The sequence below is a fragment of the Aptenodytes patagonicus genome, chromosome 1, assembly GCF_965638725.1.
Source record: "Aptenodytes patagonicus chromosome 1, bAptPat1.pri.cur, whole genome shotgun sequence".
Classification (NCBI taxonomy): domain Eukaryota; kingdom Metazoa; phylum Chordata; class Aves; order Sphenisciformes; family Spheniscidae; genus Aptenodytes; species Aptenodytes patagonicus.
Genome location: NC_134949.1, coordinates 34132417 through 34146226, shown reverse-complemented (window position 1 = coordinate 34146226; position 13810 = coordinate 34132417). Strand labels below are relative to the sequence as shown.

Genomic DNA, 13810 nt, shown 5'->3' with positions numbered 1-13810 from the left:
CATATATGTGTGACCACTTGGTAATTTTGCTGTTGGAGCTAGGCCTTTTACTGCCTGTTGGTAACACCAAAGGCACGAGGCTATATATATAGGGAGAAGAAAAAGTCAAAGATTATCTACAGAGGGTAAGAGTGATGACAACTATGGTGGTGCAGTCAGCTGGGGTAAATAACATGGGAGACTGAGAGAAAATACACAATTTTGATTGATGTTAACATCCTTTGTGGAATATGTCAGTTGGAAAAACTGCTGCACTGGGTTTGGTAGAGAGAGCAAAGCAAAACAAAAGTGTAGTGATCGGTTTGTGACTGACTGACTGAAGTAACAGTAGTAGTTAAACTGTTGGCTTGCCTGGTGATGGAGAGGCTAGAAAGAGTAGTGGGAGGAGAAGGAGCAAGGGCTGTGCCGGAGCCCCGAGATATTTTGTCCTTTTAGGGGGTGAGAAAGGGTATATGCAAGAAGAGACACACAGGAGCATAGTGTTGTGAAAACCAAAGCACAGGAGATGCTGAAACCAGGTTGTAGCTGAAAGTGAAGGGAGCCTGGAGAGAATAGGAGCTTGGAAATATGGTCGGGGGAAGTGGGAGAGACCCTACTAAGAGCATTTTTATTGGAGTAATGGACTGGGAAGTTTTAATGTACTGAATACTTGAGCAAGTTGGAAGGAAGAGTTTGAGGATGAGTTAGTGTGTTTGGTGGTGAAAGGAAAAAAACCAATACTTTCACAGATGGGTAAGCTGGTGGGAGCTTGCTTCAAAGTTATGGAAGTTATGGTCTATCCTTTTTCTTTTAAGAAGGAGGAGCTGGTGAGGGGATGGGTTGAAGACAGGAGGAGAGACAAGGTGAGCAAGATCTGGAGACAGGAGCGAACTTACTCAGGTAGAAAGTGAGGGAGGGAGGAAAACAGCAGAGAAGCTTGATGTCAGAGGTAGAAGGTGAGAAAAGAAGGGCTATTGTCGCTGGAGGGAAGATAAAGAGAAAGAAAAAGGACAAAACGTTTTTTTCCTCTGTGACCCTGTCCAGGATGCAGGACAGGTTGTGTTGGTTTTAAAGCCATGTTTACCTTTTTCAATGGTATTGGTTGCTGTGATCAGTCACTCTTCATTCTCCTCTTTTGTAGTCCCTTAATTGGTGAGTAACATCTGCTGATCTTGTGATGCCCTTTTTCTAGGTTAGGGACCAGATGAGAAAGTCTCAATCTTTCCCAGTTTGTCTATTTCTGTATGAGTCAGGTCAGTAGTGACAAAAATAAGGACCTGAAGGCCCTTTATGGTGACCGTCATTACTGGCATCCATCCTTGGGATTCTCAGCAGAGAGGCCCACAGTTCGCAGGAATGGTGGGTAAATGATGCCCTTGCTCTTAGCAGTGGAGCCTTCAGGTCAGGATGGAGGTTTGCTGATGAAGTTGTGTGGGCGAGGTAGAAAAGCATTACCGTCTTCAGCAGGTAAATGTGGGGCTTCATATTTATGGGCTGTGAAGACAGAACCTTTCTTTAACACAAAGAATGTGTGTGTGTTTGTTTTGTTTTTAAATTGTAGGTCTTATCTACTCTGCTCTTGTATTCAGGGTAATTTTTGATGCACTTATGAAATAATTTGTTATAAATAAAGCTTTTTATGCTCCTGTTTGCTCTCTTCCTAGGTACTTAATATTATTTGTTGCAAAAATCCTGCAAGAGCATCTCCCTGTCTGCCATATGCCTTTGTAAGTGTGACCAGGGAGATCACTGATGCTAGATGCCATTGAGTTTTAAAGGAAATGGCTGGAGGCAGGATGCTATCCATAAAGGATCCTCAGTTCTGGAAATAGCCTTCTCTCTTTACAGCCCAGATTTACTGACTTAGTACCAGACTCATTTGTTCTGGCAGGCTTTTGTGGTGTATAAAGGCAATGATGCATAGTGAGACCTAAGGAGAGGCTTTGTTTGTTAGCGTGAGGCTTTGGTCAACAATGATTTATAGATTGCAGGTCAAGTTCTCTTCTTATTAATGGGATTGTAAAACATAACTGGGAATTGCACTCTGGGGAAGCAAACTCATTAGGGTACAGGAGGAAGGGATACAGGGAAACTTTTCCTGGGTTAATATATTTTGTATAAATTTTGTTTGAGTGCTTGGGGGGATAAAGAAGGGCTTTTTTTTTGTTTTGATGTTTTTGCAAGTATAAATAATCACTGAAGTGCAGATTCGAAACACTTTTGCACTAACCAATTTTCCCAGAGATGCCTCTTTTATCTGTTCCACTGGGAACAGAGCAGGTTGATGATCTCCATGACTACACTGTTGTCAGTACATCACAGCTGGTGGCTCACATCACAGAATTCAAGCACACAAGTCTTTATTGTTGAGTGTGTAGAGCCATTGGAGTGGTGCATTCATCCTATTGAACTGACTGACTTCAGCATCTTACTGGCTAAACAGTAAGACATTAATGTGCATTAATATGCTAACTAGGCTTTTTGGCAGGGGAAAATTAAGATAAATGTTGTAAGCTTTCTTAGATATTGAAATGCATCAGGTGTTCTGTTGTACTTAGTGAATTTGTGTCTAAAGGTGAATAAAAGGCTACACCACTGTTTCAACCAGTAAGCAGGATGAAAAGGCTTTTATTTTGGTAGTTTTGGAAGAGAACAGACGTTGGGCTCTTTCCCTGCCCCAGTTCAGTCTTCTTTGGTCTGTAATACCTTAACCTAATGTATACAAAGCTTGCATATGCAGTGCTAAAGGGGGAATGGGATCACATGTTTTTACTGTGGTCTGTCTCCGTGTGACTAGTTGTCATTTGACTGTTACTTTATCCTTTTTGTATTAATTAACTTTTGTGTCCAGTGGTGATGTAATTCAGTGCTGAAGTTGCAAGCTGTTTGTAAAAGCAGCTTCTTATCAGCTGTGCATCCATGGTGTAGAGCAATGGAGTTTTGACACTTGATTAGGGTCTTTAGGTGCCAATGTAATATAATAATGTGATAGTAGCAATAATAATGACTTTATTTCCTTTGCATTCTGTATAGGCTTTCTAGTGAGCTGGGTGGGAAAGAGTTTTGTTTTCCAGTGAGCATTTAAAAAAATGTGGACAGTATCTTTGCAAATCAGTTTGAAAAAAAAAATCAGATTTGTTCAAATGAAACACTTCAGTCCAAAGTTAACCTGATCAGTTGTGGGTTGGGTTTTTTTTTTTTGTAACAATTGAACAAGCAAGGTTTTGAAATAGAGACAATTATAAATAAAACATTTTGCAAAACCTCAATATGTGGTATGTTGGCAAAACGAAAGCTTTTATTTAGAACACTTCTGAATTAGGAGGTTTGAATCAAAGTAGCTCTGGCTTTAAGTTTTTCACTGCAAAATGAAAACCATTAGTGTTTTGGGTCTCCTGTGGCTATTTACCTGCCAAAGCAATCATTAATATAGTTTTCAGAAAGTTCTATTTAATATTTTTGAGGCTTTGGATCTTTAAGTAGAATTTTCTGAGGGTGCCAAAGCCAGCTCCTAGGCAGTCTGTTGACGCCAAGAGCATAAGGCCTCTACTCGAAGACTGATGTTGTTATTTAAATACAAATCAACACCATTAATTTAATACGGAGTTGTGAACTGGAACTATGAAAGACACAAGTTGCATCGTTTGTGGTAGTAGCTGAGGCATATGTTGTAACTGCTGGCTGGTTTTGTGAACTGCACATTTATGTTTCTGCAGAACATCTGTACGTCAGGAGATCTGTGCCATTTTCCACTTTCCGTGCAAAACCAGCTGCCTCTGCGGTAGTCTTGTGATAGCTTCACTTTTTTTTTGCTTTCTTAAGTGACTTTCACAAAATGTGTTTTGAGCCTCACTATGCTCACTGTAAATACATATTTATTTGTGTATATATGTATGTCCATGAAAATTACAAAATAAGCTTTTCTAAACCAACACCCTAATAGAGCTATGATTCTTCCATGCCTGCAGATCTTACAGGGAAAGGAAGGGAAGGAAACCGTCTGAAGTGTACTGGCCATGAAACTCTTAGGAACTTAATTTGTCCAAAGCAGGCTGGGCTCACCACCCTGAGCATTTGCAGTCGACACCTTCATGATTTGTAGCCAACTGCCCCCAGCTTCTCCAGCAGAATCCAGCAGAACAGTTCTACTGGGCAGAGAAACTGGGGAAAATAGAAGGTTTTTTTCAAAACTGAATGAAACTAGGAAACGACTACAGAATCGCTAATATTCTGCATGTCGCATTGTTTTGTACTGGAAGGCAAATTTTCTTCTGGGAATGTAAAGGGGGGGAAAAAAACCAGGCAATGAGTGCAGTTGGTAAGTAGCTATTGATTCAAAGACGCTGGGAAGAGGAGGAAGAATTGGGAGATAAGCATACGACCTAAATGGGAGTAAAGCACAGGAGTTAACACTGTTGACATTTAGCATCACAGCATTAAGAAGTCAACCCTGATTTGAGTTTATATATCCAGTCTATTGTTTTGAACCATCATCAGACTCTGGAACACAACGTTGTTTTCCATCGAGAGATTTTATTTTCAACTCTGAAAGCTGTAAACATCATTGAAAACAGGAAGGAAATCAAAACTGATGAGCAGGAAAAAAAACAAGCCCGCAATCCACCCCTTTGATTTTTAACATACTGTTGTAGCAACGTTCAGTGGCACATTGCATGGCAGTATAACTAGACGTACAGAGCATCTCAGTAATGCTGTCTTTATCGTTAGTATTACAGTAACAGCGTGCTACTAATCACTTCCAAATTAATATAGCTTTTCTTCTTTGCAGCATAATAATAGTGTGCAGAAGTTTTTTTTGTTATTTGTGGTTCTTTCTCTGTCTTACCACTGTAGTATAACCTGCTACAAGAAATACGTCAAATTTTGCAGCCCAAGGGAGTACCAATCATGTTTTGAAGTCCATTCCTACAGTGATTTATGTCTGGGGTTTGCTCTAGGACTTAATATTGCAGCAGGTATTCCACCCCAACAAGTATTTTACAAAGTTGCAGTTTTTTCTATCAGAGAAGGTCTTTACATAAATCAGATTCTTTCAGGTTCCTTTCAGATATGGTGTGTGTATATGTATATATACACATATGTTTGTAGATACGTATAGATATAGATATATGTGTTTATATATATTAAAATTACCGATTGGCCACATTATAGTTCTAAGAGAAACTTAAAATAATTTCCGGTGTCTTTTCAGATCTTACCATGTTTCTTACAGTTCCCTCCCAAAAAACAATACCTGTTAGATCAAAGGCGTATCGTATGCATATAGTAGTGTCTTTATAAACTGGTGACTGCGGTGACTATACAGGTACAGTGATGGATGACATTGCAGTGCTGAGGCAGTTGGTCTGCTCTATGGGACCCCAGTTATTTTTTTTGCTCTTATTTAAATCACAGGAATAACATCATAGGCACTTCAAAAGGAAAGATGTAAGCCAATGTAATCTTCTTTGTAACTCCACTAACAGCTGTTCACAGAAAGTTCATGCCGCTTCTCGTTTGAACACTTCAAGCAGTTGTTTTAAAGGAGAAAACCAAAAAACTTTCCAAAATGCATTGCTGCTCAAGTAACTTTTTCATCTAACCCACTACTGGTGGAAGTGAATAGCGGTGTATCGAGAGATTGTAAAGAACGCTGCTGAATTTTACTCATGTTCCTCTTTGCCTTATTCACAGATATTGATGAGTGTGCTGAAGGACGGCACTACTGTCGTGAGAATACCATGTGCGTAAATACACCAGGATCCTTTATGTGCATCTGCAAAACGGGATATATACGCATTGATGATTATTCATGTACAGGTAAGAGCTGTATATTTGTGAAAGGAAATAACAGGACGATGGTATTTAGGAGCATGATATGATTCTTCTAAAGTTAATCTTTGTTAGAGCCACAGAATGTCTACATGAAATGTTGAACAGAATAAACACCAAAATAATTACAAGGATACAGTGCAGAGAAGCTAGTGCATTTTACAGATTATGCGTGTGTTGTATCGTTTGCCTGAAATTGTAAGGCAGTCGGGATTGTCTTACAGGTCTGCATGGCTTTGGGCACTGATAGAAAAGGTGAAGGGAGGAGGCTGAAGGGAAAAATCAGAGAGCAAAAATAGTGCTATGGGTTACTCGGTTTCTATGTGGCATATCAGTACGACTTCACTTGAAGTATGATGACTCGTCTGCAAACTTCTGATGGAGTTAAATTTGCTGCGTATTAGAAGTGGCTGTTTCCTCATTTTGAATTCTCCTGCACTGGGGAGGTCCCCCCGCTGAATCCTGATTTCAGAGGGCAGGAGCTCTGCCTGCCTTGAGCCACTGGACAACATGGTCAGTCTTATCTCTGTATCTTCCCTTTTTGCTCTACTGCCAGTGGGTGCTCTAGAGGAGGTGTTGGGTTCATACTTTCTGTCTTCTAGTCTTCTTTTATTTCAAGGATTTTAGGGTTATGGAATGAACACTGAACATTTAAAACAGCCTTCTGTATCAGAGCCAGGCTGACTGTAAGTGTTCCTGGGAGGAATGTGTTTTTTCCTACTAAACAGATAAAGCAAATATGATTCAAAGATGTGGCACATTCTCTCAGTGAAGAAAAACATGTGTGAACAAAATAGTACCACTATTTTGTGTGCACAGGGGAACGCACTAGCTCTTTCTATAAGAGGATATATTTGTTCAGTAAAACTTTTTTGGAGTTCATATTATCTAACAGTAAAACTACCTATAAATGGATGAGAGTATTCAGAATGTGGAGACAGCATTGTGAAATTAATTTCTAAATTTATTTAATTCTGTCCATTATGTGTTGGCATTTTTGCTCATCAATGATACGTCTTGGTACAGAAACAGCTTCTTCATAAACTGGCGTAATTTGCTTGCCCAAACATGCACAGACTCAGGGACATGGATTTGAAACCACATACATGTGATTTTTGTGCGTACTGTCTTACCTGTACTTGACATTCCTCTCACATACGCTGGCAAGCACTATTTTACTGCAGTAAGCTCAGTTCTTGAAGGACCAAGTTATAGGCTGCTTGCAGCAGGTCCTTTCTGAAACAGCCAGCGTGTTTCTGATCACTCTTTCATGTTTCCACACTCTCAGCTGAGTAAAGCAATTGTTTCACTACTTACCGAATGTGAATGTTGGGATTATTTTAGGACTGACTTTATCTAAATCACTGTGATATTTTTCTGCTTTGCTTCCCTTAACTTGCTGTTCTGATTGAACTCTCAAAATGGTAAACTATCACAAACAACTTCACAGGGGCATTCGGTGCCTATAAATATAATAAAGGTATTTCTCGGTACTCTGCACATTGCATTCCTCATATTTGCTGAAATGTACAGTTGTGAAATTCAGTGTAGTTCAAGAGCTCTGGAGAGTCAAACAGGTGTAAAACTTGCTGGAAATCCATTACAGAGCTCACATTCCAAACTGAGTTTGGCTCCGCATTTGTAAATAATAGTTTCCTGTTAAATCAGCCTGATGCGTGACAAAATGAATGATTTCTTTTCCACCTTTCTCTTGATCGAGCTGGGAAAAGTTAATGCAAAAGGAAGCAAAGTAGATGAAATAGTTTTGTAAGATATCAAATCTTAGGACTCACGAGGCCAGATGAAGTGTAGGTCACGCAGTGACTTTCTGTATGTCTGAGCAGAGCCACTAGCTGTCATTTGGGACCTGGAGTTTTTCTGGAGTTAAATTCTAGTCCATTTTGGATACTGAGAGGCAACCACGAGGATGCAGTGCCTGTTGGGTGGTAGAATTTCCACGAATGGCAACCTAACATCATTAAGTGTATATGTCACAAAATAAGTGCATTTTTTTTCTGGTTCCACAACTAATGTGAGCACCTCCGGTGGAGGCACCGGTCAGTTACTGAAGTATGTAAACTTATGAGACTCTTGCATGACATTTCCACCAAACAACTAGTGAGTGAAAGGTTAATTATCTTTTAAAAATTGAAGGAAATACAGGATACATTTAAAGTCATGTGCTTTGATCAGTAAATGGCATTTTGTGCTTGTTTTAGTCTATATGAGTGACATTGAGAGCATTTACATTATAGCACTGTGTTAAAGCAGGTGGCAAGTGTATATATTTGTACATGAGACTGCTCTAGGTTTTTCACCCCTCAGCATATTCATTGCTCTTTGCTGGTTTTGCCATCTATTAAAGCTCCTGATTTCGGAGACTTTCCTGTGCACCCATTTGCTCAGATATAAATCTAAGAGGTAAAGTGAACACAACTAGGGAGGCTGTGTTGCTGTGGCTTTAACATGGAGCCTATGGAAGTTTGAAACGACTAGATTGCTTAGCATTGTCTCTCCTGAAGAAACTTGCTGTGTTCTGAGAACCAGCAAAAGCTCGGTGTAGTAGAAACACTGACCTTGTTTACAGGACATTGCTGAAAGATGTGTATGTTAATAATAGATCAGTGCAAAATAACAGTGGGAAGGAGTTTATGATGCTAATGACAGTACTTTGCTGTCCTGTAGACAGACCAACAGGTTTAGTCTAGTCTGTTTTGCTTGGGTATAGCTGACTTTTCATAAGCATGATTTTCTCTTACAGCACACTGTCTTAAACACACTTGTCTTAAAGCAAGTAGTTAACAAGAAGAACTCATTATCCTTCCCTTTATTGTCTTTTTTTCATTTGTTTGTTTTTAATGTAAGTGGAGCCTTAATGACATTCAGCTAAACAAATGACATCTAGGACTTGAGAAGGAAAAGTATTTTCCAAATACGTTTTGTTTAGAGAATCAAGGCAGTAAAGTGTGTTAGGGATCTCAACCTGTCTCAGCCACCCTTGCATTTGCTCTATTTAAGTCCATCAGTTTAATATGCCTTTTATGACTGTAGAAAGCAGCAAGTAGAAATCTTTGCACTTTGAGAATCCAGATACCAACTTGTCCATGTCCAGCACACCTCACTGTGCATCACGAGCTCACGGCCCATTCACTGCAGCTGGGAATTATTTTGGTTAAGCTCAATTTTCTTGTCATGACGGTGCTAGTTCTTGAAGTTAAGGGCATAAACCAAACCTTTTTATCTGGCAGAAAAGCAGGATAGTAAGGAGAAAAGCAATCATGATAGACCAAAGAGACAGAGCTCTGCAAATTAAGGAGATATTTTTGAAAGGTTTTGTGAAGAGTACCCTATTTAACTTGGTGTATCCGTGAAAGTAAGGCTGTGCACTCTCCTTAAGAGAATTTTCTGGGTTTTCCGTATTTCTTTTTTGTTCTAATAATCAGATTTATTGTAGAAGCTGCACAGAATAGTTCATGTATTCCATAGTCTGTACAAAAACCTGGTGTTTACATCTGGCAAAAATGAAAAGTGGGAAAGAGGTCTGTAAAAGGAATGGTATTTTAAAACCAATTCAAACACTCATATGCAAAATACCTTTACATTCATACCATTGGATAGACTCTGTTTTATGTAATTCATGCAAAAAGTGGGCATTGTATGACATAATTTCTGCATTGCTCCTTTCTTTTTTCCTTGAGATAGCTGGAGGCATCAGCTTTGATAGCATCAGTTCTCAGCTACTGCAGAAGGGTATTATAAAGATGCCTGTTGCCAACTACTCACGAGAGCCATGCTGCAGAAGCCTCACACAGACATCTCTTGTGCGCAAAAGCAATCCTGAGTATCTTAGGGGCAACTTGCTACTGCAAGCATACTAGAAAAACTACCAAAGGCCCAGGCTCCAGGACTTACATTGGTGCGGTTGTATAGTACGCAATTCTGTTCAAATCTCGCAGTACTCATCTACAGAGAGTCCGTCGCACTTTGGTTTTTGCCAATGTTTCAACTAAATTTATTCATTCAACCCTCTTTTGTCTTCTGCAGAATTTAAAGTTTTTGGCAAGTCTTTATTTGCCTCATTGGGTTTAACTTGCCGGCTAAAATATCAATGAAACTGAAGAGGAGGCAGATTTTTAATCCAGTTAAGGAATAACAAGAATAGGGCAAACAAGCGACAACTGACCCTGGGTGTTACAAAATGTTAAATTTTTAAAATATATTTCAGGTCACTCTGTTCCTTGTAATGCTGCGTAATCGAATCCAGTTGTGGAACCATAGCTGTGCATAAAATAGCTGACTTACTGTAAGCTGGACCAGAAGCTCTGGTAGCACATCCTTGGGAATGTTACTAAGCAGGAAGAAAATGTTCTGTAGCTTGGCATTAATATGTCATTGTTTGCACAGGATAGCTGAAGCACAGGAAGGAGATGTTGAAAAATTATACTTGAACCTTGATTAGGTAGGTTATGATGTGAGTGATGTCCACGCAGCTTGCTGGCAGGCTAACGTAAAATGCCTTATTGTTCCATTCTATGCACACATATATAATTTAGCAGTCATTGATCAAAATAGAAGAGAGACATAAAATCAGTGACATTGAAGGGTTTTTCTCCTGTATGAGACATTTGAAAAGAAATCTGTGCTATCTATCTCTGTCAGAGTCCTGGGCACAAAAGACTGATTTAGACAGCATATAGCTGCTTCCAAAACAGCTCCAGTCTCTTTCTTCCTGGCATGTTTATTGCAAGTTTTACAATAGGTCTGAATTACATTTTGATTTTCACAACAAAGGATGTAATGAAGACATCAATTTCAGATTTTGTTATTTGTATTCATCTTGGAAGCAAGATTTGCAGGGTTAGATTGAGTCAGTCACAACCATATTTACACAGAAGTCTGTTGTTCGTGACTGATTTTATGTTCAGAAATCAATCATAGCTATGAGAAGGGGAGATGAGTCCTAAGCTGCACCCGTATTCCAAATGGGTGCACAAACTGCAAATTAAAGGCATAAAAAATATGCCCTCGGCTATGGTGCTTTCCCTACTTTGGTATCATCTCATTCCTCTTCCACTTTGCTTCACAGAACCTGAAATGTAATGGTGTTGTGCTGGGGGAAGGAAGGCAGAAAATGGCATGAGTCTTTGCTGGGGTAATTTTATATATGCAGTGGTATGGTCCATCGTCACTGTTAGATATGATTAAATCTGAACGCCTTAGTATTTTTCTGGAACAGTAACACTTAGATCCTTACTCTGCCTGGGATTACAAAAATGCACGGGCTGTTTTCTTGACTGGAACAAAGAAAGTTTTCCTTCTAGAAACAAGGATGCAGCCAGTGCCACCTCTAGTCTTTCAGGCTTCTGTGTAATCCGCAGCTGGTAGCAGTGCTCTGAACAGCGCAACACATATTCTTTCCTGCACCATTTTTTTTTTTTTTTTAAATGGAAAAGGGGGAAGTTAGGAAATCGGAGATGAGAGCTCTCTCTTTTTCACACTTGGCTCTAACAGTGAAGAGTTCTGACTAGCCACAATGGATGGTTAATCATGTTTAGCCTGAACAGATGTCTTCAGTTTCCTGCCGTGGGACCACTCACCTATCAAAGTAACCCATCAAAAAAGGAACAGAAGAAAGGAGACCCTGTGAGATTTAGTGCCTCCTCCCTACATCGTATGAAGGCAGAGGAAGATGCATGCCGTGGCCTGGAGAAGCCATGGATTTTCTGAGCCCCAGATGATGTTTAAGGCTCTGTTTTTGTGCAGTCTCATGGGCCACCTTCTGTTATTTTTTCTGCTTTCCAGTCAGCATAAAAGGGGGAAGTGACTCTGATGGAAGTGCTGGTGGTGTGCTCAGCCTCTCCTGTGGGTGGGAGTCACCAAGGTGATGTGGGGAAGGTAACGCAGCTGATGTTACCCTCCCAGAGAATTCCTCCCTGGGGGCTGTTTCGTGTTTCACACTCTAGTGGTACTGGAGAGGGAGGCATTGGGGCTCTCCATGAGTACCCTAGGACGGTATCTTCAGTTGACTCTCCCTGTACGTGTGGTCTGAGTAAGACGATAAATGACCAAATGTAAGGCAGACATACGAAGTATGGACTGTGTTAGTATATAAACCGGACTCTTTGAATTAATGTTTGTACATGCTGTCATCTATGGGGTTTAGTAAATTATCTGTTACATGTTTCTTTTGTTTTCTTTTTTCTTTTTTTCTTTAAGAGAGGGAGAAGTGAGTGGAGAAGTGAGTGATCTACAACTTGGTACCCTCACACCAGTGAGGTTTTACAATTGCGCTGTACTTTGGTAGGAAATACCTGTGAATTCTTAACTGATTAATTATTAAAAGCATATCAGGCATGTTGCAAATCGTGGCCTACTTCTTCCAAGCATGGTCCGGCCACATGAGCAGCCATGTCCATTCCTGCAACAGCGCTGAGCTGTGTGGGACTGCTCCCACGTGCGGAGCTAGGTGCTCACATCCATGTTTTAAATGCCTGCAGACCTGGTAACTTTTTTGCATAACCATTTTGCTAAATCCATTCCAGACAATTTTGTTTTTCCTTTTCATTTTCACTTAAATGAAGTCATGCTGATTTTTTGCTGCTGCTAGCTTTCAGAAAGAAATAGCTTAGAAGCCAAAGGAGGTGGCAAAATAGGTGGAGATTTTAAGTCTGTGAGGCTGTTATTGTGCATTACAGCCTGGTACCGTCACGTTTGTGTTCCTGGGCTTGTTTTCTGACTTCTAAAGAAAATTATGAAGGATTTTTGTATAACATACCATGACTGTGGTGGGAACATTTGCAGGGTTTATTGTTCTTCAGTGAGGCATGGTTGCAGGGTCTAAATAGGTGGAAGGGATGAAGTACTTCTTCAGAAATGAAAGGAATGGATGGAATAGATGGATGGCTTTGGTCTTTGGGCATTTTGACTTGGCCATATGGAAGACCTACTCAAAGCAATGAAAGATGTGTTGGACTTGCTGGGCTTTAACTGGGTGTATCCAGCTGGACCTTGCTAGGCCTCCTCCCCTCCACCCCAGCATATCTAAGCCTTTATGAATCTCGGAGATTTTTCTAACAACATTTTTCCCAAAACCCTGTCTATGCATTCAGCAGCATTTAAATTATTTTTTTTTCAATAGCCTCTCACAGTAAACTGAAGTCTAATAATTGTTCCCACATAATTTGCAAGAAGCATGGCAGTAGCAAGTTGAGTGACACCTGAAATGTTAATTTTTTGGAATGCTGGAAGCTCTGCATATTTTTCAAATCAAATTAAATCACAAATCTGTTGCAAATTGGAAAGGAATTCCAAGACCAACATTAAAATAATTAGGGTTCTGGGGAGATTGACTTGACATATGGGAAAGATTTAAGGAGAAAACGACACATTTAGCTGCATAATGATCATGAATGTGCAAAAAGTAGGAATTATGATAACAACAATACTAATTCATAATTACTTGAGGCTGTCAATAGTAAAAGGGAAAATGTAGGGGAAAGGCCTGCAACCACTGCAGATCAGTGGCCAGTAGTTTTTGACATTAATTTTTTATGTCTGACCCATATACTCTGCTTTTTAATGATATCGTGGGATGACTTTGAAACAAATGCACCTCGTCATAATGTATAGAAAACAGATCATCACATTTAGGCTGTTCAGTGCTCATGCATCTGATACTATTTCACCTATCTTTGTGCTTTTTTTCCCATGCAGCCATTAATGTTTTCTCACTTTGGTTTTCTGACAGGCCACACCATTGTGATTTATTTTACATTTGCTTTGCCCATAGTAATCAAAGTTGTGTTCTTCCTAAGCCCTCCTGTTTGGTTCCGTTCTTGTAGAGAGTATAAGCTGTGGCTTATAAACAACGTACACATCTGCTTAGATTTCAGCTAATGCCACTGGTGATGTCCCCACTTCAGAAAGATACCTGCTGGTTTGGTATTTTGCTTAGCATTGATACATGGTGGGGTTTTTGAGTATGTGTTTGTGTGTGTGT

General features: G+C 39.9%; 1 protein-coding gene across 1 annotated transcript in view; it reads left to right on the top strand.

Annotated features, from left to right (window-relative positions):
- Nucleotides 1-13810, top strand: part of NELL2 (neural EGFL like 2) — a 156061-nt gene that overhangs the window by 80705 nt on the left and 61546 nt on the right. The window contains exon 13 of the mRNA XM_076331701.1: nt 5674-5799. Within this exon, the coding sequence (XP_076187816.1) occupies nt 5674-5799 (126 nt within the window). The remainder of the gene's footprint in view (nt 1-5673; nt 5800-13810) is intronic.